At 41.3% G+C, this 25,930-nt stretch overlaps 1 protein-coding gene across 3 annotated transcripts in view; it reads left to right on the top strand.

Annotated features, from left to right (window-relative positions):
* Nucleotides 1–22,734, top strand: part of OGFOD1 (2-oxoglutarate and iron dependent oxygenase domain containing 1) — a 33,546-nt gene extending 10,812 nt beyond the window's left edge. The window contains exons 5-13 of one of the 3 annotated variants that reach the window (XM_065898569.1): nucleotides 15,920–16,036; nucleotides 16,627–16,718; nucleotides 16,924–17,052; nucleotides 17,353–17,466; nucleotides 19,399–19,478; nucleotides 19,757–20,067; nucleotides 21,202–21,324; nucleotides 21,799–21,857; nucleotides 22,350–22,734. In XM_065898569.1, coding sequence (XP_065754641.1) covers nucleotides 15,920–16,036; nucleotides 16,627–16,718; nucleotides 16,924–17,052; nucleotides 17,353–17,466; nucleotides 19,399–19,478; nucleotides 19,757–20,067; nucleotides 21,202–21,324; nucleotides 21,799–21,857; nucleotides 22,350–22,511 — 1,187 coding nt within the window. In that variant the 3' untranslated portion in view covers nucleotides 22,512–22,734. The remainder of the gene's footprint in view (nucleotides 1–15,919; nucleotides 16,037–16,626; nucleotides 16,719–16,923; nucleotides 17,053–17,352; nucleotides 17,467–19,398; nucleotides 19,479–19,756; nucleotides 20,068–21,201; nucleotides 21,325–21,798; nucleotides 21,858–22,349) is intronic. The other 2 variants (XM_065898570.1, XM_065898571.1) reach the window with 2 other exon arrangements.
* The last annotated feature ends 3,196 nt before the right edge of the window (nucleotides 22,735–25,930 follow it).

Below are 25,930 nucleotides of genomic sequence, written 5' to 3'. Positions count from 1 at the left end.
GTCCAGGGTTGCACATAGCATTTACTTGTCATGTGCCTTCAGTCTAGAACAGTTCCGCAGTCTTTCTTTGACCTTCATGATCTTGATGCTTCTGAAGATTTACAGATGACTTATTTTGTAGAACTTTCCTCATTTTGGGTTTGTCTGCTGCTTTCTCATGATTAGATATGTGTTCTTTTCTTTTTTTTTTTTCTTTTTGCGGTATGCGGGCCTCTCACTGTTGTGACCTCTCCCATTGCTGAGCACAGGCTCCGAACGCGCAGGCTCAGCAGCCATAGCTCATGGGCCGAGCCGCTCCAAGGCATGAGGGATCTTCCCAGACTGGGGCACGAACCAGTGTCCCCTGCATTGTGAGGCAGACTCTCAACCACTGCACCACCAGGGAAGCCCAGATATGTGTTCTTTTTACAGCATCTTATCAAGTGGTAGATGGTGTGTTATATTACTAGTGACATTAACTTTGATCAACTAAATGAGGTGGTGGCTGACATCAAGTTTTTCCACAGTAAACTCATTCTTTTCCTCTATTTAATAAGTATTTTATGGGGAGGCACTTTAAGATTATGTAAATATTCCATTATTCATCAAACTTTGATTCACTTCTTTTAACATTGACTGATATTTCTTTTTTTTTGTAACATCTTTATTGGGGTATAATTGCTTTACAATGGTGTGTTAGTTTCTGCTTTATAACAAAGTGAATCAGTTATACATATACATATGTCCATATATCTCTTTCCCCTTGCATCTCCCTCCCTCCCACCCTCCCTATCCCACCCCTCCAGGCGGTCACAAATCACCGAGCTGATATCCCTGTGCTATGCGGCTGCTTCCCACTAGCTATCTACCTTACGTTTGGTAGTGTATATGTGTCCATGCCTCTCTGTCGCCTTGTCACAGCTCACCCTTCCCCGTCCCCATATCCTCAAGTCCGTTCTCCAGTAGGTCTGTGTCTTTATTCCTGTCTTACCCCTAGGTTCTTCATGACATTTTTTTTTCTTAACTTCCATATGTGTTAGCATACGGTATTTGTCGTTCTCTTTCTGACTTCCTTCACTCTGTATGACAGACTCTAGGTCTATCCACCACATTACAAATAGCTTAATTTCGTTTCTTTTTTATGGCTGAGTAATATTCCATTGTATATATGTGGCACATCTTCTTTATCCATTCATCCGATGATGGACACTTAGGTTGTTTCCATGTCCGGGCGATTGTAAAGAGAGCTGCAGTGAACATTTTGGTACATGACTCTTTTTGAATTATGGTGTTCTCAGGGTATATGCCCAGTAATGGGATTGCTGGGTCATATGGTAGTTCTATTTGTAGTTTTTTAAAGGAACCTCCATACTGTTCTCCATAGTGGCTGTACCAATTCACATTCCCACCAGCAGTGCAGGAGTGTTCCCTTTTCTCCACACCCTCTCCCGCATTTATTGTTTCTAGAGTTTTTGATGATGGCCATTCTGACTGGTGTGAGGTGATATCTCATTGTAGTTTTGATTTGCATTTCTCTAATGATTAATGATGTTGAGCATTCTTTCATGTGTTTGTTGACAGTCTGTATATCTTCTTTGGAGAAACGTCTGTTTAGGTCTTCTGCCCATTTGTGGATTGGGTTGTTTGTTTTTTTGTCAGTGAGCTGCATGAGCTGCTTGTAAATTTTGGAAATTATTCCTTTGTCAGTTGCTTCATTTGCAAATATTCTCTCCCATTCTGAGGGCTGTCTTTTGGTCTTGTTTATGGTTTCCTTTGGTGTGCGAAAGCTTTGAAGTTTCATTAGGTCCCATTTGTTTATTCCTGTTTTTATTTCCATTTCTCTAGGAGGTGGGTCAAAAAGGATCTTGCTGTGATTTATGTCACAGAGTGTTCTGCCTATGTTTTCCTCTAAGATGTTGATAGTTTCTGGCCTTACATTTAGGTCCTTAATCGATTTTGAGCTTATTTTCGTGTATGGTGTTAGGGAGTGATGTAATCTCATAGTTTTACATGTAGCTGTCCAGTTTTCCCAGCACCACTTATTGAAGAGGCTGTCCTCTCTCCACTGTACATTCCTGCCTCCTTTATCAAAGATAAGGTGACCATATGTGCGTGGGTTTATCTCTGGGCTTTCTATCCTGTTCCATTGATCTGTCTGTCTGTTTTTGTGCCAGTACCAGACTGTCTTGACTACTGTAGCTTTATAGTATAGTCTGAAGTCAGGGAGCGTGATTCCTCCAGCTCCATTTTTCATTCTGAAGATTGCTTTGGCTATTCGGGGTCTTTTGTGTTTGCATAGAAATTGTGAAATTTTTTGTTCTAGTTCTGTGAAGAATGCCAGTGGTAGTTTGATAGGGATTGCATTGAATCTATGGACCGCTTTGGGTAGTAGAGTCATTTTCACAATGTTGATTCTTCCACTCCAGGAACATGGTATATCTCTCCATCTATTTGTATCATCTTTAATTTCTTTCATCAGTGTCTTATAATTTTCTGCATACAGGTCTTTTGTCTCCTTTGGTAGCTCTATCCCTGGATATTTTATTCTTTTGGTCGCAGTGGTATGTGGGAGTGTTTTCTTGATTTCACTTTCAGATTTTTCATCATTAGTGTATAGGAATGCAAGAGATTTCTGTGCATTAATTTTTTTAAACGTTATCTCATTATTGCATTTATTTGTCAAATACAAGTTCACAGTCTTATATTCCTGTAGACAATTTCTACTATATTTAATACCATAAATTCACTACCCTAAATTTTCTTCCCTTCTTTGATGTTACATGTAAAAAAACATACTTTAATTGTTTTTTATAACATCTTTATTGGGGTATAATTGCTTTACAATGGTGTGTTAGTTTCTGCTTTATAACAAAGTGAATCAGTTATACATATACATATGTTCCCATATCTCTTCCCTCTTGCGTCTCCCTCCCTCCCACCCTCTCTATCCCACCCCTCCAGGCGGTCACAAAGCACCGAGCTGATATCCCTGTGCTATGCGGCTGCTTCCCACTAGCTATCTACCTTACCTTCGGTAGTGTATATATGTCCATGCCTCTCTGTCGCTTTGTCACAGCTCACCCTTCCCCCTCCCCGTATCCTCAAGTCCGTTCTCCAGTAGGTCTGTGTCTTTATTCCTGTCTTACCCCTAGGTTCTTCGTGACTTTTTTTTTTCTCAAATTCCATGTATATGTGTTAGCATGCGGTATTTGTCTTTCTCTTTCTGACTTCCTTCACTCTGTATGACACACTCTGGGTCTATCCACCTCATTACAAGTAGCTCAATTTCCTTTCTTTTAATGGCTGAGTAATATTCCATTGTATATATGGGGCACATCTTCTTTATCCAGTCATCTAATGATGGGCACTTAGGTTGTTTCCATGTCCGGGCGATTGTAAATAGAGCTGCAGTGAACATTTTGGTACATGACTCTTTTTGAATTATGGTGTTCTCAGGGTATATGCCCAGTAGTGGGATTGCTGGGTCATTTGGTAGTTCTATTTGTAGTTTTTTAAGGAACCTCCATACGGTTCCCCATAGTGGCTGTACCTATTAACATTCCCACCAGCAGTGCAGGAGTGTTCCCTTTTTTTCCACACCCTCTCCCGTATTTATTGTTTCTAGATTTTTTCGTGATGGCCGTTCTGACTGGTGTGAGATGATATCTCATTGTAGTTTTGATTTGCATTTCTCTAATGATTAATGCTGTTGAGCATTCTTTCATGTGTTTGTTGGCAGTCTGTATATCTTCTTTGGAGAAATGTCTGTTTAGGTCTTCTGCCCATTTGTGGATTGGGTTGTTTGTTTTTTTGTTACTGAGTTGCATGAGCTGCATGTAAATTTTCGAAATTATTCCTTTGTCAGTTGCTTCATTTGCAACTATTCTCTCCCATTCTGAGGGTTGTCTTTTGGTCTTGTTTATGGTTTCCTTTGCTGTGCGAAATCTTTGAAGTTTTATTATGTCCCCTTTCTTTATTTCTGTTTTTATTTCCATTTCTCTAGGAGGTGGGTCACAAAGGATCTTGCTGTGATTTATGTCACAGAGTGTTCTGCCTATGTTTTCCTCTAAGGGTTTGATAGTTTCTGGCCTTACATTTAGGTCCTTAATCGATTTTGAGCTTATTTTTGTGTATGGTGTTAGGGAGTGATGTAATCTCATAGTTTTACATGTAGCTGTCCAGTTTTCCCAGCACCACTTACTGAAGAGGCTGTCCTCTCTCCACTGTACATTCCTGCCTCCTTTATCAAAGATAAGGTGACCATAGGTGCGTGGGTTTATCTCTGGGCTTTCTATCCCGTTCCATTGATCTGTCTTTCTGTTTTTGTGCCAGTACCATACTTTCTTGATTACTGTACCTTTGTAGTATAGTCTGAAGTCAGGGAGCGTGATTCCTCCAGCTCCGTTTTTCGTTCTCAAGATTGCTTTGGCTATTCGGGGTCTTTTGTGTTTGCATAGAAATTGTGAAATTTTTCGTTCTAGTTCTGTGAAGAATGCCAGTGGTAGTTTGATAGGGATTGCATTCAATCTGTAGACCGCTTTGGGTAGTAGAGTCATTTTCACAATGTTGATTCTTCCACTCCAGGAACATGGTATATATCTCTCCATCTATTTGTATCATCTTTAATTTCTTTCATCAGTGTCTTATAATTTTCTGCATACAGGTCTTTTGTCTCCTTAGGTAGGTTTATCCGTAGATATTTTATTCTTTTTGTCGCAGTGGTAAATGGGAGTGTTTTCTTGATTTCACTTTCAGATTTTTCATCATTGGTGTATAGGAATGCAAGAGATTTCTCTGCATTAATTTTTTTTAAAGTTATCTCATTATTGCATTTATTTGTCAAATACAAGTTCACAGTCGTATATTCCTGTAAACTGTTTCTACTAAGTTTCATATCATAAATTCACTACCCTAAATTTTCTCTCCTTCTTCATTGATGTTACATGTAAAAAAACATACTTTAATTTCTTTTTGTAACATCTTTATTGGGGTATAATTGCTTTACAATGGTGTGTTAGTTTCTGCTTTATAACAAAGTGAATCAGTTATACATATACATATGTTCCCATATCTCTTCCCTCTTGCGTCTCCCTCCCTCCCACCCTCCCTATCCCACCCCTCCAGGCGGTCACAAACCACCGAGCTGATATCCCTGTGCTATGCGGCTGCTTCCCGCTCGCTATCTACCTTACGTTCGGTAGTGTATATATGTCCATGCCTCTCTGTCGCCTTGTCACAGCTCACCCTTCCCCGTCCCCATATCCTCAAGTCCGTTCTCCAGTAGGTCTGTGTCTTTATTCCTGTCTTACCCCTAGGTTCTTCATGACATTTTTTTTTCTTAACTTCCATATGTGTTAGCATACGGTATTTCTCGTTCTCTTTCTGACTTCCTTCACTCTGTATGACAGACTCTAGGTCTATCCACCACATTACAAATAGCTTAATTTCGTTTCTTTTTTATGGCTGAGTAATATTCCATTGTATATATGTGGCACATCTTCTTTATCCATTCATCCGATGATGGACACTTAGGTTGTTTCCATGTCCAGGCGATTGTAAAGAGAGCTGCAGTGAACATTTTGGTACATGACTCTTTTTGAATTATGGTGTTCTCAGGGTATATGCCCAGTAATGGGATTGCTGGGTCATATGGTAGTTCTATTTGTAGTTTTTTAAAGGAACCTCCATACTGTTCTCCATAGTGGCTGTACCAATTCACATTCCCACCAGCAGTGCAGGAGTGTTCCCTTTTCTCCACACCCTCTCCCGCATTTATTGTTTCTAGAGTTTTTGATGATGGCCATTCTGACTGGTGTGAGGTGATATCTCATTGTAGTTTTGATTTGCATTTCTCTAATGATTAATGATGTTGAGCATTCTTTCATGTGTTTGTTGACAGTCTGTATATCTTCTTTGGAGAAACGTCTGTTTAGGTCTTCTGCCCATTTGTGGATTGGGTTGTTTGTTTTTTTGTCAGTGAGCTGCATGAGCTGCTTGTAAATTTTGGAAATTATTCCTTTGTCAGTTGCTTCATTTGCAAATATTCTCTCCCATTCTGAGGGCTGTCTTTTGGTCTTGTTTATGGTTTCCTTTGGTGTGCGAAAGCTTTGAAGTTTCATTAGGTCCCATTTGTTTATTCCTGTTTTTATTTCCATTTCTCTAGGAGGTGGGTCAAAAAGGATCTTGCTGTGATTTATGTCACAGAGTGTTCTGCCTATGTTTTCCTCTAAGATGTTGATAGTTTCTGGCCTTACATTTAGGTCCTTAATCGATTTTGAGCTTATTTTCGTGTATGGTGTTAGGGAGTGATGTAATCTCATAGTTTTACATGTAGCTGTCCAGTTTTCCCAGCACCACTTATTGAAGAGGCTGTCCTCTCTCCACTGTACATTCCTGCCTCCTTTATCAAAGATAAGGTGACCATATGTGCGTGGGTTTATCTCTGGGCTTTCTATCCTGTTCCATTGATCTGTCTGTCTGTTTTTGTGCCAGTACCAGACTGTCTTGACTACTGTAGCTTTATAGTATAGTCTGAAGTCAGGGAGCGTGATTCCTCCAGCTCCGTTTTTCATTCTGAAGATTGCTTTGGCTATTCGGGGTCTTTTGTGTTTGCATAGAAATTGTGAAATTTTTTGTTCTAGTTCTGTGAAGAATGCCAGTGGTAGTTTGATAGGGATTGCATTGAATCTATGGACCGCTTTGGGTAGTAGAGTCATTTTCACAATGTTGATTCTTCCAATCCAGGAACATGGTATATCTCTCCATCTATTTGTATCATCTTTAATTTCTTTCATCAGTGTCTTATAATTTTCTCCATACAGGTCTTTTGTCTCCTTTGGTAGCTCTATCCCTGGATATCTTATTCTTTTGGTCGCAGTGGTATGTGGGAGTGTTTTCTTGATTTCACTTTCAGATTTTTCATCATTAGTGTATAGGAATGCAAGAGATTTCTGTGCATTAATTTTTTTAAACGTTATCTCATTATTGCATTTATTTGTCAAATACAGGTTCACAGTCTTATATTGCTGTAGACAATTTCTACTATATTTAATACCATAAATTCACTACCCTAAATTTTCTTCCCTTCTTTGATGTTACATGTAAAAAAACATACTTTAATTGTTTTTTATAACATCTTTATTGGGGTATAATTGCTTTACAATGGTGTGTTAGTTTCTGCTTTATAACAAAGTGAATCAGTTATACATATACATATATTCCCATATCTCTTCCCTCTTGCGTCTCCCTCCCTCCCACCCTCTCTATCCCACCCCTCCAGGCGGTCACAAAGCACCGAGCTGATATCCCTGTGCTATGCGGCTGCTTCCCACTAGCTATCTACCTTACGTTCGGTAGTGTATATATGTCCATGCCTCTCTGTCGCTTTGTCACAGCTCACCCTTCCCCCTCCCCGTATCCTCAAGTCCGTTCTCCAGTAGGTCTGTGTCTTTATTCCTGTCTTACCCCTAGGTTCTTCGTGACTTTTTTTTTTCTCAAATTCCATATATATGTGTTAGCATGCGGTATTTGTCTCTCTTTCTGACTTCCTTCACTCTGTATGACACACTCTGGGTCTATCCACCTCATTACAAGTAGCTCAATTTCCTTTCTTTTAATGGCTGAGTAATATTCCATTGTATATATGTGGCACATCTTCTTTATCCAGTCATCTAATGATGGGCACTTAGGTTGTTCCCATCTCCGGGCGATTGTAAATAGAGCTGCAGTGAACATTTTGGTACATGACTCTTTTTGAATTATGGTGTTCTCAGGGTATATGCCCAGTAGTGGGATTGCTGGGTCATTTGGTAGTTCTATTTGTAGTTTTTTAAGGAACCTCCATACGGTTCCCCATAGTGGCTGTACCTATTAACATTCCCACCAGCAGTGCAGGAGTGTTCCCTTTTTTTCCACACCCTCTCCCGCATTTATTGTTTCTAGATTTTTTCGTGATGGCCGTTCTGACTGGTGTGAGATGATATCTCATTGTAGTTTTGATTTGCATTTCTCTAATGATTAATGCTGTTGAGCATTCTTTCATGTGTTTGTTGGCAGTCTGTATATCTTCTTTGGAGAAATGTCTGTTTAGGTCTTCTGCCCATTTGTGGATTGGGTTGTTTGTTTTTTTGTTACTGAGTTGCATGAGCTGCATGTAAATTTTCGAAATTATTCCTTTGTCAGTTGCTTCATTTGCAACTATTCTCTCCCATTCTGAGGGTTGTCTTTTGGTCTTGTTTATGGTTTCCTTTGCTGTGCGAAATCTTTGAAGTTTGATTATGTCCCCTTTCTTTATTTCTGTTTTTATTTCCATTTCTCTAGGAGGTGGGTCAAAAAGGATCTTGCTGTGATTTATGTCACAGAGTGTTCTGCCTATGTTTTCCTCTAAGGGTTTGATAGTTTCTGGCCTTACATTTAGGTCCTTAATCGATTTTGAGCTTATTTTTGTGTATGGTGTTAGGGAGTGATGTAATCTCATAGTTTTACATGTAGCTGTCCAGTTTTCCCAGCACCACTTACTGAAGAGGCTGTCCTCTCTCCACTGTACATTCCTGCCTCCTTTATCAAAGATAAGGTGACCATAGGTGCGTGGGTTTATCTCTGGGCTTTCTATCCCGTTCCATTGATCTGTCTTTCTGTTTTTGTGCCAGTACCATACTTTCTTGATTACTGTACCTTTGTAGTATAGTCTGAAGTCAGGGAGCGTGATTCCTCCAGCTCTGTTTTTCGTTCTCAAGATTGCTTTGGCTATTCGGGGTCTTTTGTGTTTGCATAGAAATTGTGAAATTTTTCGTTCTAGTTCTGTGAAGAATGTCAGTGGTAGTTTGATAGGGATTGCATTGAATCTGTAGATTGCTTTGTGTAGTAGAGTCATTTTCACAATGTTGATTCTTCCACTCCAGGAACATGGTATATCTCTCCATCTATTTGTATCATCTTTAATTTCTTTCATCAGTGTCTTATAATTTTCTGCATACAGGTCTTTTGTCTCCTTAGGTAGGTGTATTCCTAGATATTTTATTCTTTTGGTCGCAGTGGTAAATGGGAGTGTTTTCTTGATTTCACTTTCAGATTTTTCATCATTAGTGTATAGGAATGCAAGACATTTTTGTGCATTAATTTTGTATTCTGTAAATTTATCAAATTCATTGATTAGCTCTAGTAGTTTCTGGTAGCATCTTTACGATTCTCAATGTATAGTATCATGTCATCTGCCAACAGTGACAGCTTTACTTCTTTTTCAATTTGGATTCCTTTCATTTCTTTTTCTTATCTGATTGCTATGGCGAAAACTTCAAAAACTATGTTGAATAAGAGTGGTGAGAGTGGGCAACCTTGTGTTGTTCCTGATCTTAGTGGAAATGCTTCCAGTTTTTCACCATTGAGGATGATGTGGGTTCGTCATATATGGCCTTTATTATGTTGAGGAAAGTTCCCTCTATGCCTACTTTCTGCAGGGTTTTTATCATAAATGGGTGTTGAATTTTGCCAAAAGCTTTCTCTGCATCTATTGAGATGATCATATGGTTTTTCTCTTTCAATTTGTTAATTTGGTTTATCATATTGATTGATTTGTGTATATTGAAGATTCCTTGCATTCCTGGAATAAACCCCACTTGATCATGGTGTATGATCCATTTAATGTGCTGTTGGATTCTGTTTGCTAGTATTTTGTTGAGGATTTTTGCATCTATGTTCATCAATGATATTGGCTTGTAATTTTCTTTCTTTGTGACATCCTTGTCTGGTTTTGGTATCAAGGTGATGGTGGCCTCGTAGAATGAATTTGGGAGTGTTCCTCCCTCTGCTATAGTTTGGAAGAGATTGAGAAGAAAAGGTGTTATCTCTTCTCTAAATGTTTGATAGAATTTGCCTGTGAAGCCATCTGGTCCTGGGTTTTTGTTTGTTGGAAGATTTTTAATCACAGTTTCAATTTCAGTGCTTGTGATTTGTCTGTTCATATTTTCTATTTCTTCCTGATTCAGTCTTGGCAGGTTGTGCATTTCTAAGAATTTGTCCATTTCTTCCAGGTTGTCCATTTTATTGGCATAGAGTTGCTTGTAGTAATCTCTCATTATCTTTTGTATTTCTGCAGTGTCAGTTGTTAGTTCTCCTTTTTCATTTCTAATTCTATTGATTTGAGTCTTCTCCCTTCCTTTCTTGATGAGTCTGGCTAATGGTTTATCAATTTTGTTTATATTCTCAAAGAACTAGCTTTTAGTTTTATTGATCTTTGCTATTGTTTCCTTCATTTCTTTTTCATTTATTTCTGATCTGATTTTTATGATTTCTTTCCTTCTGCTAACTTTGGGTTTTTTTTTGTTCTTCTTTCTCTAATCGCTTTAGGTGCAAGATTAGGTTGTTTATTCGAGATGTTTCCTGTTTCTTAAGGTGGGCTTGTAGTGCTATAAACTTCCCTCTTAGAACTGTTTTTGCTGCATCCCATTGGTTTTGGGTCGTTGTGTCTCCATTGTCATTTGTTTCTAGGTATTTTTTTATTTCCTGTTTGATTTCTTCAGTGATGACTTCGTTATTAAGTAGTGTATTGTTTAGCCTCCATGTGTTTGTATTTTTTACGATCTTTTCCTGTAATTGATATCTAGTCTCATGGCATTGTTGTCAGAAAAGATACTTGATACAATTTCAATTTTCTTAAATTTACTAAGGCTTGATTTGTGACCCAAGATATGATCTATCCTGGAGAATGTTCCATGAGCACTTGAGAAAAATGTGTATTCTGTTATTTTTGGATGGAGTGTCCTATAAATATCAATTAAGTCCATGTTGTTTAATGTATCATTTAAAGCTTGTGTTTCCTTATTTATTTTCATTTTGGATGATCGGTCCATTGGTGAAAGTGGGGTGTTAAAGTCCCCTACTATGAATGTGTTACTGTCGATTTCCCCTTTTATGGCTGTTAGTATTTGCCTTATGTATTGAGGTGCTTCTATTTTGGTTGCATTAATATTTACGATTGTTGTATCTTCTTCTTGGATCGATCCCTTGATCATTATGTAGTGTCCTTCTTTGTCTCTTCTAATAGTCTTTATTTTAAAGTCTATTTTGTCTGATGAGAATTGCTACTCCAGCTTTCTTTTGGTTTCCATTTGCATGGAATATCTTTTCCCATCCCCTTACTTTCAGTCTGTATGTGTCTCTAGGTCTGAAGTGGGTCTCTTGTAGACAGCATATATATGGGTCTTGTTTTTGTATCCATTCAGCCAATCTGTGTCTTTTGGTGGGAGCATTTAGTCCATTTACATTTAAGGTAATTATCGATATGTATGTTCCTATTCCCATTTTCTAAATTGTTTTGGGTTCGTTACTGTAGGTCTTTTCCTTCTCTCGTGTTTCTTGCCTAGAGAAGTTCCTTTAGCATTTGTTTTAAAGCTGGTTTGTTGCTGCTGAACTCTCTCAGCTTTTGCTTGTCTGTAAAGGTTTTAATTTCTCCATCAAATCTGAATGAGATCCTTGCTGGGTAGAGTAATCTTGGTTGCAGGTTTTTCCCTTTCATCACTTTCAGTATGTCCTGCCACTCCCTTCTGGCTTGCAGAGTTTCTGCTGAGAGATCAGCTGTTAACCTTATGGGAATTCCCTTGTGTGTTATTTGTTGGTTTTCCCTTGCTGCTTTTAATATGCTTTCTTTGTATTTAATTTTTGACAGTTTGATTAATATGTGTCTTGGCATGTTTCTCCTTGGATTTATCCTGTATGGGACTCTCTGTGCTTCCTGGACTTGATTAACTATTTCCTTTCCCATATTAGGGAAGTTTTCAATTATAATCTCTTCAAATATTTTCTCAGTCCCTTTCTTTTTCTCTTCTTCTTCTGGAACCCCTATAATTCGAATGTTGGTGCGTTTAATATTGTCCCAGAGGTCTCTGAGACTGTCCTCAGTTCTTTTCGTTCTTTTTTCTTTATTCTGCTCTGCAGTAGTTATTTCCACTATTTTATCTTCCAGGTCACTTATCCGTTCTTCTTCCTCAGTTACTCTGCTATTGATCCCATCTATAGTATTTTTCATTTCATTTATTGTGTTGTTCATCATTGTTTGTTTCATCTTTAGTTCTTTTAGGTCCTTGTTAAGTGTTTCTTGCATTTGTCTATTCTATTTCCAAGATTTTGGATCATCTTTACTATCATTATTCTGAATTCTTTTTCAGGTAGACTGCCTATTTCCTCTTCATTTGTTAGGTCTGGTGGGTTTTTATCTTGCTTCTTCATCTGCGGTGTGTTTTTCTGTCTTCTCATTTTGCTTATCTTACTTGTTTGGGGTCTCCTTTTTGCAGGCTGCAGGTTCGTAGTTCCTGTTGTTTTTTGGTGTCTGTCCCCAGTGGCTAAGGTTGGTTCAGTGGGTTGTGTAGGCTTGCTGGTGGAGGGGACTAGTGCCTGTGTTCTGGTGGATGAGGCTGGATCTTGTCTTTCTGGTGGGCAGGTCCACGTCTGGTGGTGTGTTTTGGGGTCTCTGTAGACTTTTTATGATTTTAGGCAGCCTTTCTGCTAATGGGTGGGGTTGTGGTCCTGTTTTGCTAGTTGTTTGGCATAGGGTGTCCAGCACTGTAGCTTGCTGGTTGTTGAGTGAAGCTGGGTGCTGGTGTTGAAATGGAGATCTCTGGGAGATTTTCGCCGTTTTATATTATGTGGAGCTGGGAGGTCTCTTGTGGACCAGTGTCCTGAAGTTGGCTCTCCCACCTCAGAGGCACAGCACTGACTCCTGGCTGCAGCACCAAGAGCCTTTCATCCACACGGCTCAGAATAAAAGGGAGAAAAAGTAGAGAGAAAGAATTAGTAGAAGGAAGGAAGGAAGGTAGGAAGGAAGAAAAGAAAGAAAGGAGGGAAGGAAGCAAGGAAGGAAGCAAGAAAAAGAAGGAAAGAAAGGGAGGGAGGGAGGGACGGTGGGAGGAAGGAAGGAAGGAAGGAGGGAAGGAAGGAAAAAAGAAAAAGATAAAGTAAAATATATTAAAGTTATTAAGTTAAAAAATAATTAAGAAAAAAATTTTTTTAAAAACGGATGGACAGAACCTCAGGACAAATGGTGGAAGCAAAGCTATACAGACAAACTCTCATATAGAAGCATAGAGATACACACTCACAAAAAGAGAAAAAGGGGAAAAAAATCATAAATCTTGCTCTCAAAGTCCACCTCCTGAATTTGGGATGATTCGTTGTCTATTCAGCTATTCCACCGATGCAGGGTACATCAAGTTGATTGTGGAGCTTTAATCCGCTGCTTCTGAGGCTGGGAGAGATTTCCCTTTCTCTTCTTTGTTCTCTCGGCTCCCGAGGCTCAGCTTTGGATTTGGCCCCGCCTCTGCGTGTAGGTCACCTGAGAGCATCTGTTCTTCGGCCAGACAGGACGGGGTTAAAGGACCCGCTGATTCGGGGGTTCTGGCCCAGTCAGGTCGGGGGTAGGGAGGGGCACGGAGTGTGGGGCGAGCCTGCGGCGACAGAGGCCGGCGTGATGTTGCACCAGCCTTAGGCCCCCCGTGCGTTCTCCCGGGGAAGTTGTCCCTGGATCCCGGGAACCTGGCAGTGGCGGGCTGCACAGGCTCCCCGGAAAAGGGGTGTGGATAGTGACCTGTGCTCACACACAGGCCCCTTGGTGGCGGCAGCAGCAGCCTTAGCATCTCCCGCCCGTCTCTGGGGTCCACGCTTTTAGCCGCGGCTCGCGCCCATCTCTGGAGTTCCTTTAAGCAGCGCTCTCAATCCCCTCTCCTCGCGCACCAGGAAACAAAGAAGGAAGAAAAAGTCTCTTGCCTTTTCGTCAGGTCCAGACTTTTCCCCGGACTCCCTCCCGGCTAGCCGTGGTGCACTAACTCCTTTAGGCTGTGTTCACGCTGCCAACCCCAGTCCTCTCCCTGGGATCTGACCGAAGCCCGAGCCTCAGCTCCCAGCCCCCGCCCGCCCAGCGGGTGAGCAGACAAGCCTCTCGGCCTGGTGAATGCTGGTCAGCATCGATCCTCTGTGTGGGAATCTCTCCGCTTTGCCCTCCGCACGCCTGTTGCTGTGCTCTCCTCCGCATCTCTGAAGCTTCCCCCCTCCGCCACCCGCAGTCTCCGCCCATGAAGGGGCTTCCTAGTGTGTGGAAACTTTTCCTCCTTCACAGCTCCCTCCCACTGGTGCAGGTCCTGTCCCTATTCTTTTGTCTCTGTTTTGTTTTTTTTTTTTGCCCTACCCAGGTATGTGGGGAGTTTCTTGCCTTTTGGGAGGTCTGAGGTCTTCTGCCAGCGTTCAGTAGGTGTTCTGTAGGAGTTGTTCCACGTGTAGATGTATTTCTGGTGTATCTGTGGGAAGGAAGGTGATCTCTGCGTCTTACTCTTCCGCCATCTTCCCCTCGTCCCCCCACTGGTATTTCTTATTACAGTATTACTATGCAGGTTGCCAAATGGTGATTTCTTTCCTAATAAAATCATTTCTTTATTAGTTGTCATTCTACTGTAAAAAAAAACCTTTCCCTCTCCCCAGTTACTCATTTGTTTATGTCAGTGTGAATTTAAGGATTACTATGATGTAATGGTTACTGTCATTATGTTGATGCTCATATTGTCCCTGATTTGATCAAGAGGAGCCCCTTTAAGCTGACTTCTGTGTCCTTTTAGAATGTCCTCATGTTAACTGAAACAAACTCGCTTTGCTCACAATGCACAGCAAAGCCAGTCTCCTGAAACCAGGTTGTGGTGAGGGAAAGTACAGTTTATTCCAAGGCACCAGACAAGGAGAACGGGCCGCTCCTGCCCAAAAGATCCAGGCTCCCTGATGGGTTTTAGGGAAGGGTTTTTAAAGGCAAGGTAAGGGAGAGGGTCACAGGGTGTGTGATCAGCTCGTGCACAGTTCTCTGACTGGTGCATGGTGAGGTAACAAGGTGAGGTCACAGGGGTCAGCATCCTCAATCTTCAGGTTCCAGCCGGTCTGGGGGCTACATGCTTGTGGTCAGCTTTTCTTATCTGGTGTGGGGGGTCTGGTTTCTATGAAACAGCTTAGGAATGTGTGTCAGACTTACCTTTACCACTGAAGCAGAACTGAGAGTCCTTGTGACTGACTTATTAAGTTATGGCTACTCTCGTCTGCCTGCCCTATCTTTGTTTCTGCATTCTTTATTCCTCAGTCATTAGCTGCTGGGGCCTGCTCTTTGCTTCTCATGGAGGGCCTAGGAAGTCACAGCTTATTTCCATAGCCTCTTTTTCCAATCAGCAGTAAGCAGGGAACACCAAGAGGTCTGTCACCGAGAAGGCCCCTACGTGGGTTTCACTCACTTTCACTCATCATTCTTATTATATCTTACTTCCTAGCAAAACAAGATTTTCCAGGGTTATCTTATATTTCCTGTGCTCTAGACAAGTCACATTGATTCCTCTGGTTTCATTTCCACACCATAGGGTTCATTCTAGATTTCTCCTTTTCCATATTTGCAATTCCATTCTTCAACCCTGAGAAATGCCTTCCATTATTTTCAATATGTTTGTTTATTAAAACAATCCCGCCATGTGGAATGACCTCACTTCACCCATAGCATCCCCTCCCCTCTCCCACCTTGCCCGGATGCCTATCTTGCTCAGTCCTAGAATAACTATGCAGCCATTAAAAGAAATGACAGAAAAGACATTTGCCATGTAATAAAAGAAAAAGCCACAAAACCACCACTGTAGGATGCAGTTTTTTAAAAAGCAAATACATGTATGTTGAAAAATACTGGAAGAATATATGTAAAAATTTTAGTAGTGATTGTCTCTGAGTCTATATATATATATGTTCTTCAGCATTTTTAAGAGTTTTCTATATTGACAGTTTTATTTCTGTAATTATAAGAGAGGAGAAATAAGTGTCATTTTAAAGCTGGAGGAGCTGACGTTACGAAGGAATAGCAGGTGGACTGATAGCGCAGTCAGATGTCCGCTGCTCATTGCCGCACAGGGACATTACAGTGTGCGCTGAACTATTGCAGATGCCCTGCTCTGCCATGACGACGAGCTGGAAGGACGCCGGATTGCCTTCATTCTTTACCTGGTTCCTCCCTGGGACAGGAGCTTGGGGGGCACCCTGGACCTGTACAATGTTGACGGTAAGACAAAGGCGTGCTCTTCAACACCAGCAGCCACTTCCGGGTCCTTAGGCGCTCTGTCTGTGCACCTCAGGAGATGGAAGCTCTTCATTACAGTGGCGACCGCAGGGGGATAACTGCCAGCCCTGACAGCCACCTCTCCTGAGTTGTGCCTGAAATAATCATTACTCCAGAGATAAGTTAGAGCCGAGTTAAGATGAGGAATAGTCAGACCCTGCTTCTGAATGCTGGCCGTGGGAGGGTAGAGAACATGTGCAGCCACCCGTGGCTATGAATCTGCCAGGACCAGTGCCTCTGATGGGAGGTCAGGGTCTTTTTTATTTTTTTAATGGCTAACACCAGAGCTCGACTCCAGAAAACGTTCAGAACCTTTTCCAGCCTTCATCAGTAATAGAGGATGGTGGAGTAAGAACAGATATCACCTAGCAGAACTATATAAGAGAAACAGATGGAACGGGTGGCATATGGGGATCTGGAGGGGATATTTAGCTACCCTTAGAAATTGGCAAATTGTCAAGGTGAAATGAGGCGGCCGGGAAGTGGTTAATGACGATGAAGCACATTTACGGATGTGTTCTCTCCCCACGCAGAACACTTTCAGCCGAAGCAGATTGTCAAGTCTCTTATCCCTTCGTGGAACACACTGGTTTTCTTTGAAGTGTCTCCAGTATCCTTTCACCAGGTAAAGACTGTGAACCACAAATACATAGAGGGCCAAAGAGCATGCTTTTCAGTCGCCCGTTCTCTAAATGTGACAGCTTCCGGTTGGACTGTCCGGCCAGGTTGTTTTCACACCTAGTGTGAAGGGTCCTGAAATTAGTGAGCCTTGGCTGGTAATCTTCCCCGCTGGTCTTTGCACTGACGTGCTGCTGGTCTTGTCTTTTCAGGTTTCTGAAGTCCTGTCTGAAGAAAAGTCACGTTTGTCCATCAGCGGCTGGTTTCATGGTCCTTTACTGACCAGGCCTCCCACCTACTTTGAACCTCTCATACCTCGGAGCCCTCACGTCCCACAAGATGTAAGGATAAATTCCTGTTGCTGGGATTCTTGTCTTAGAAAAGCTGTGGCGTATCATTTGCTTTTCTGGTTTTAAAAGTGGCTCATCCTGCTAACAGAACTAGGCTTTGAGCTTGCCTTTCCACCCTTCTTAGATACACTTTTGATAGTGTCTTTCTAAGGCAGAGCTTTCCAGAACTTTATTTAACAAGGAGAATATTATAAAGTGAAGATTTGCATATATTTTACTAGTGTAAAATGATTCAGAACAAAAGCAGTAGGAATTATTAACTCACCCTTTGCATCTGCTGCTTCTTTGTAGCATGAAATTTTGTATGATTGGATCAACCCTACTTATCTCGACATGGAGTACCAAGTTCAAATTCAAGAAGAATTTGAAGAAAGCTCTGAAATTCTCCTAAAAGAGTTCCTTAAGGTAGGCCAGCAAATCCTGTCCGATATACCACATTTGGCGTGCAGCCTTGCTTCCTGGGCGGGTGAAGAGGCATCACTAAGAGCTTTTGTTGCTTTTTGTTTTGTTCCTGGTTAGCATGTTTACGTCATCCTCTTCTTCAAATAAAGTATAGAAACGATAATGGCTAACATTGGTATCAGTCGTATGTTAGTGGGTCGAGTCCCTTGGGTATTCCCCAGTTCTCTAGAATCTTAATCACGCACTTTTTTTAAAAAATTATTTATTTTTGGCTGCACTGGGTCTTCACCGCTGTATGGGGGCTTTGTCTAGTTGCGGTGAGTGGGGACTACTCTTCGTTGTGGTGCGTGGGCATCTTATTGCGGTGGATTCTCTTCTTGTGGAGCATGGGCTCTAGACACGCAGGCTGTAGAGCACAGGCTCAGTAGTTGTGGTGCACGGGCTTAGTTGCTCCGCAGCATGTGGGATCTTCCTGGACCAGGGCTCGAACCCGTGTCCCATGCATTGGCAGGTGGATTCTTAACCACTGTGCCACCAGGGAAGTCCCACACACACACACTTCTATATTGGGGATGAGTGGTGTGTAGTTCCCATCCTAGTCATTTGATGACTATGGTACTTACCAGTTACTTTTAAATAACAGAAAGACTGCTGATTAACAAATCAGTAACAAATGTTTGAGAATGATGAGGTAGCACATTATAGTGGAGAGAGAACCAGGTTAGAAGTTAGAAGACTTTATTTTTTTTAAATAATTTTTGGCTGCGTTGGGTCTTTGTTGCTGTGCGTGGACTTTTCTCTAGCTGCAGAGAGCAAGGGCCACTCTTCCCTGCAGTACATGGGCCTCTCACCGTGGTGGCCTCTCGTCGCGGAGCACGGGCTCTAGGGGCATGGGCTCAGTAGTTGTGGCTCGTGGGCTCTAGAGTGCAGGCTCAGTAGCTGTGGCGCGCACGGGCTCAGTTGCTCAGTGGCATGTGGGATCTTCCCGGACCAGGGATTGAACCCGTGTCCCCTGCATTGGCAGGCAGATTTCCAACCACTGCACCACCACGGAAGCCCTAGAAGACTTTATATTCACGTTTTAGCTCCGTGGTTTTACCGACCTGAGCAAATTACTAAGGTCTCACTTTTATTTCATCATCAGTTAAACTGGGATACTTGCCCTGCCCATCTTGAAGAGTTGTTGTGAGGGCCAAATGAGATCACGTATGCGAGTGTGGTTTTTCCCAGGTGACCCTGGGTCCCATGGAATCAGTCCCAAGAGTTGGTGCCTCCTTGAAAAAAAGGTTGAGAGACACTACATACCACCTCTGTCTCTGAATTATATAGCTGACATAGCATATTAAGGAATTTGAGAAGTACTAATAGTAAATAAACTTGTTTAACCCTATTTAATTCAGCTCACGTAAACCATCCTTTGGGCTCCTCTTTCCTGTTTTACAACTGATAGGATTACTGTTTGTAGAATACTCCTTGGGAAACTGCATTAAACAAGTACTTATAAAGGCTCTTATGGAGAATATTTTAACAGATTAATCAGCTTCTTGTACTACCCTGGACTTTTTAAGTTTAGAATGCTGATTAAATCAAGGGAATGAGCTGAGGCCTAAAGAATCTGTGTTATTATATAGACATTTTCATTATAATAAATGCAGGAATTTGAGAGGTTTACCAATTTGACCTAAGACATACAACTACTTAAGGAAATGGCCCAAACTGACACTCAGGTGACTTGGCTAAAGCATGCTGACGATTTATCCAGTCTTTGCTCTGGCTTCAGCATATCAGGACTGGGGGAGGTTGTGTGAAAGGGATGAGTCACCCGGCCCTTTTAGAAATCAGCCAGCATGATTCCGCAGAGCTACTGTACCTGCAAGACCAGTGTGGGATCATAGGGAGATCTGCTAACTGCTGCTTCATTTGCTCCTTTTCCAGCCTGAGAAATTTGCAGAGGTGTGTGAGGCTTTGGAGAAAGGAGATGTGGAATGGAGCAACCGAGGTCCCCCTAACAAAAGGTAGAACCCATCATCCAAGACATTTGCTTCTGCATTCAACACCTGCCTGTTTGTCTGCAAGGCTCACCTCCAATAATAGGGCATTTGCCCTAATGATGTTTGTTCCCAGGAACATCCAGTAGCAGGCCCTAACAAAACCTCATTATTGTAAAAACTTGGACGTTAGTAAGCTATGCAAGGTTTTGGGAGAGAGATACAAAGCTAATGATCAGCTTTCATTCCATGAGTAATATTACATCTGTGGCTTTGATGAACACCTTGGCATCGCTGCTTTCCAGGTTTTACGAGAAGGCTGAGGAGAGCAAACTTCCCGACATCTTGAAGGACTGCATGGCATTATTTCGCTCCGAGGCAATGTTCTTGCTGCTCTCCAACTTCACAGGCCTGAAACTTCACTTCTTGGCCCCTTCAGAAGAAGGTGAGCTTGAGGACAAAAAAGAGGGAGAAGCAGCCTCTGCTGCTGAGAACACTGAAGAAGGGCCTAGCCGCAGTTCTGAACCAGAGAGCAGGCAGGTGGCCATCAGCAAGAGCAGTCAGCAGAGCAATGAACAGATGGACCCAGAGCCAGAGGAAAACGATGCAAAGAAAGGTAAGCTGCTGTTATGTTCTGTCCTTCTTTTACTATTAGGTATTCACGATTCAGTCATTTATTCATTCAACAAACATTTCTTAAGCACCTACTATATGCTAGGCCCTATTTCTGGAGCTGGAGAAGAAGACAGACAAGGTCTCTGCTCTCCCTGGCTTATAGTCTATTTAGGAGAGGACAGAGATTAAATGATACACGAACAAGAAAACATCAAATAAGGATAGGTGCTCTGCAGGAAATCTGAATAGGGTTATGTGCTGAGGAATGACTGGGTGGCCTCTTAGGTGAATGGGCAATCTGGACCAGCCTGTCTGAGGAGCTGTCATCCAAGCTCAGATCTGAATGACAAGAAGGATCTGCTAGGACAGCATTCCAGGTAGGAAGAACAGCTAGTACATTTTATTAGGCTAACAGTAGTACAAATGGTGGAGAGAAATACGACTGGCTTTACCTAAACCTACTTTAAAACACAAGAACATAAAGAAGAGGAAGGTGAGTGGCTTCTTTCTGCTAAGAACCAATATCAGCCTAAGAAAAACTTGCTTGAATTTGGACAAATAGGTAGAAGGAAATTATTAAAAGCAGAGGACGTTTAATCATCTACAAACAAGATGGAATGGACACATGACATTAAACGAGTAGAATGTACAACACCAAGAGCGAACCCTAATGTAAACTGTGGACTTCAGTTAATAATGCATCAATATTGGTCAGTTGTAACAAGTAAATCACACTAAGGCAAGATGTTAATAATAGAGGAAACTGATGGGGAGGGGCAGGGGTTGTGTGTGGCAGGAGTAGAGGAACTGTACTTTCTGGGAAATTTAATTTTTCTGTAAACTGCTCTAAAAAGTAAAGTTTATTTAACAATAATATTCATGTTATTTTAGAGAAAATTTCTGGCAGCTAAATATATACTCCATCTGAAAATCATGGTAAAGAGAAATAGAAAGTCAACTTTTTTTCATTATAAGGCTTATATATTTAATAATATAATGGAGCAATAGGTCAGCTGAAGGTTTATGGAAATAGTTTCTCTTTAGTGCTATAACTACTCCTAATTATCATTCTTTTGCAATCTACAGTGGTATCAACGTTATTTTTTTCTGGCCTTCTGTTGTTTTTTTTTCTTAGAATCAAGTGTTCCCACATGCCAGGGGGAACTGAGGCATTGGAAGACTGGTCACTACACCTTAATCCATGACAACAGCAAGACTGAATTTGCCCTGGACTTACTTCTCTACTGTGGCTGTGAAGGTAAGAGGGACAGTCCCTCCTGAGTGACCCTCTCCTAACTGAGCCAAGATCACAAGTAATTCGCCTTGGCCAGGATCTCAGATCACAGGAGCTCTGCTGGAAGGGATCTTAGGGGTCATGAATTTCAGTCATCTCCCAACTCAAAGTACTATTTGTATCTGTGACCAAGGTATAGGAGATGAACTAAATCGTAATTTTCATCTAATGAACCCCCCAGAGCTTTTATGTAATTGTCCTTCTAGGTGTATTTTATATTTAGTTCTTAGTTTTCAGTTCTTATTCAGTGTTGGTTGAATGGTAAATTCAGGCTCATAAGTCAGAGTTGGTTCGTTCTACTGAACTCCCAGATCCCCGTTTTAAGCAGCATGGGATCAATGATTCAAACAGATCAATGAATCAAACAATGATTCAAACAGATCAATGTAACTCTTGCAGTGAGAGCTTTCTGAATGCTCTTTGTTTTCCCTTCATAAGGCTGGGAGCCAGAGTATGGTGGCTTTACCTCCTACATTGCCAAAGGAGAAGATGAAGAGGTAAGTTGCTTCTGATAGCAAACCATCCTTTTTCAGTTCTTGAAGACACTTTCATTCTTCAGAGACGCAACTTTTACGACCTTCTGCCAGTGTCTTTAGCCGATAAATCCACAATGGTCTGGCTGGCAGTGGTTCTAATTTCTAGTAGAAAGTATTCAGCATGGAATAAAGAGGCTAAAGGATAATCACTAAGCATTCTACCCAGCTAAAAGAAATTCCAAATAAATTAAGAGTCAGATGGTGCATTCCCATGAATCTTTCAATGTAGTAAGAAATAAATGCATTAGGTAAAACTTTTCTGGGTATGTACTGGAGTGGGGCCTATTGGAAAATGTCTGGACAGCAAGATCAATAGCTCCTCCTAGTAAAGGATACTTTAAAGGATCCTCTATCGCCGGAGGCTGAGTATTTGATATGGAACCGTCTGTTTAAGAAAAGAGGTGAGAATATAATCTCCGTGTTCTGATGTATCACTGTATTTGCCTATTTCAGCTGCTAACAGTGAATCCAGAAAACAATTCTTTGGCCTTGGTCTACAGAGATAGGGAAACTCTGAAATTCGTCAAGCATATTAACCACCGAAGCCTAGAACAAAAGAAAACTTTCCCAAACAGAACAGGTTTCTGGGACTTTTCATTTGTCTATTATGAATAAGGTTGGGCAGAGCTGGAAAGAGGAGACCCTTCCTCAGTACTGGGATGTCTGGAAGAGTTAGGCATCGAGTGACGGAGAGCTACAAGGTGACCTGTGTGACAGCGTTCTTAAAACTGTGTGGTTGTCCTTTAGTAGGGCTCATAATGATCATCCTCAACCTAGACCTCGAGCTTGGAGCTAGGTACTTCTCTCTTGATGTAAAATAAAAGGGGTTTTGTCTTTTACTTTAACATTCAGTTCATTTTCCATATTGGCTTCTTCAGTGATTGAAAAACAATATGTGGTAAAATATATGCGACATAAAACGTATATTTTTCAAGTGTGCAGTTCCGTGGCATTAAGTACATTCAGTGTTGTACAGCCGCCACCACCATCCATCTCCAGAACGCTTCTGTCTTACCCAGCTGTACCTCTGTCCCCATTAAATAGTAACTCTACTTTCCCCTCCCCACAGCCTCTGGCAGCCACCATTCTACTTTCTGTCTCTATGAATCTGACAACTCATATTCCTCATAAGACAAATAATAGAATGTCTGTCCTTTTGTGACTGGCTTATTTCACTCCACATAAAATCTTCAAGGTTCATCCATGTTTCCAGTGACTTTTTTTTTTAAAATATGGACTCATGAATTTATGACTGCAGATCCTGTCCTTCCTAATTTCACAGGTTTAGAAGATTACAGAACCTTACACCCTGTTCATTCTGGGCCCATTGCACTTCCTCCCACTGCCTGTGGCTTTGTTCCACTGTGACTCTCTGTGGACTGTATAGACTAGGCGATGTTCTGTTCCCTTGGAAAAAGCCTGGCCTAAAACCACGTGGCCACAAGAAACTTATAGTCAGTAAAGAAGATGTGCAGTAGTTTTCAGGTGCCCACTGCTCTTCCATCCTGGAGTTGTGCCTCCACTATGACTATATGATTTTCTAATCTCACATATGGCTTTCATTTCCCAAATATTGTAGGGTCAACTATCAAACTAGTTGCCTTTCTTGAAGAGACCAAATACTAAAGACCATGGCAAAATGCCCAGAAGCTGTCCATTTTGTTACGTTCTTTTTCCCCTGAACTGTTCGAGGGGATTATATTAAAACTGCTACCCATGTGCATGGGCGTGCATGGATAGGTGTAAGGTGTCACTGCATCTTTAGTTGAAAGATGCTATTCTCATTCCATTCCAGTGCTGTCTCCCTGTTAACTTCCTCTTTTTTTACGTGTATTATTAGCTATTGCAGTAGCTTTTATTTTGGATTTTACTCATTAATAGGAAAAGCATTTGGCTTTATCTTTTTTTATCTCCTAAAACTTTGAGTACTAAAATTTGAACTTAAATGAAGAAAATGAGTTGCACTTTCTTTTAGGTTGATGGTTTCAAAATTTTGATCTTGTACCCCAATCAGTAAAAAAAAGTTTTAGCATGTATGCTCATTATATGGATATTTATCTATACATTTTACACATGTATTACTAATTTTTAAAAATTGAGCTAAAAAGAAACACCTAGCACTAGTTCTCATATTGTCTTTCCTCACCAACATGGGGGGGAGCATTTACATGCATACTGTTTTGGGGAGCACAATTTTTTAACCATAGTGTAGTGACACTCAAGTGGGATTACAAGTACTACTCTGTTGCTAATGGTTTAAATTTCAAAGCTTGCCTTTTCTTTTAAGTTCCTGCAGACTGAAAGTCATCCCTATAATATTACTTTCACTCACTTGCTTTCCGATGTGTTTTTGTTAAGTGCCAGCAAGAAGGGTGAAGTTCTAGTTAACACCTTCTTAGTGGCATAACCCCAGGAAGCCCCGGGGAATAGGGCTGAGCAGGTGAAACCACCATGTGTGCCAAGGTTAGAAAACAGTTTGGGACTCATGGTTGTAGGTAACATCTAAGAGTTCTGGAGCACTGAGTCTAAGTCGTAGCATCCTACACAAGCATGAAAATGTGTTTATTACATTCTCCTTAATCTCAGTGTGTTTATGGTCTGTCAACACAGCAGAATCGTCTACACACTACAAAAAAGGATTCTGGTGTCCAAGGGGAAAGAATCCCTGAGAGCCAGACTGCGGTGCTGCTGTTAGTCACATCATTTACAGTGGTACCTCTTAGACTGTGAAGGATGGTGTAACTCGCAGGTCAGTTTTCTCCACTGAAGGTAACCAGTGATGAAGAAGTTGCTTTTCCTCAGCATTTCATTCTTCATCTTGACTTTTAGGGCCTAGAGCCGATGTTGACAACTGTTAAGTAGCAACAGAGGAATTGAAATATGGGCATCCTTTTTATACTTCTTGCAGAGAAAAGCTATGATATTCACCTGTAAAATATGTCATCTCTTAATTCTTAAAATTCCTTTTAATAAAGGAAGATTTTTTTTCCCAAATAGCTTTATATATATATTTTAGATTATCTATATAATACATGTTTGTTGTGAAGAATGCAACATGTAAAAATGTGAAGTAAAGTTCACCTGGAATCCCACCATACTGTGATAGCCACTGTGTGCTATGTGATATATCAACTTGGCTAGACTGAACTACATTTCCCAGGACTCCCTTCCCTCTGTTTCCAGTTAGGATGAGCCACACATCCTTGTGCGAGATATGGAGGGCCAGAATGAAGCAGTAGCCATTTTGTAGCTCACACACACTGTAGCTTACCTGCTGGCTCACCTTCTCAGTGTGATTCCACGTCTGCGCCTCCAGCTGCTCCACCGTCCCTGGCTCTTCCTTCAGCTTCTCTGATGAAGGGTCTCCCCACATCATCAAGGTCAGAGGCAAGAACTGAGATTTTAATGTGTCCTTGTGGGCTCCAGCTCATGCCTCTGGGTTCCAGCTTGTTCCTCTTCTTCCCAACTCTACATCCTTTCTGACTGCCTGTCCTGTGGGCTTCAAGTTCCAGCATCAGACTAGAAAACTGACAGACTACACTTTGCCACTTCCTACAATTGTGTAAGGTCAAGTCCCCATGACACATTCCCCTTATCATGTTAACCATTATGTAAATAAGAACATTTTCAGAAAGTTACTTTGAAAGCATATTAGTATTTCTGTTAAGCAAAGGAAAAATAAAATACTGAAGGAAGAACCCTATAAATCTAATTTCAGTCCCTCACTTAAAGATGTAGAAAAATGAAACGAAACCTAGGAGAGAAAGAGGCTGTTACATTTTGAACCTGGCTTTTCTACAGCTCATTGACTGCCTCAGACTCCTCTGAATGTGGTGTTTCATTCCCATAGAATACGGAAAAAAAAAAAATCAGTGCCTGGGCTGCCTCTCCCAGACCAGCATTTCCTCAGCAAGTAAGTTTCGGCTGCGGTACCTCTTCAGTACCATTACATACTGGCCACTACTGGCCACTACTGCAAATGAAGGAGAAAATCAAACCCTGTTAAAAGAGTCCTTGATAGAGAGAAATGATAG

This window comes from Phocoena phocoena, chromosome 20 (assembly GCF_963924675.1).
Source record: "Phocoena phocoena chromosome 20, mPhoPho1.1, whole genome shotgun sequence".
In the NCBI taxonomy this organism is placed as follows: Eukaryota; Metazoa; Chordata; class Mammalia; order Artiodactyla; family Phocoenidae; genus Phocoena; species Phocoena phocoena.
Note: the sequence above shows the minus strand (reverse complement) of the source record. Positions and strands in the feature narration are given on the sequence as shown.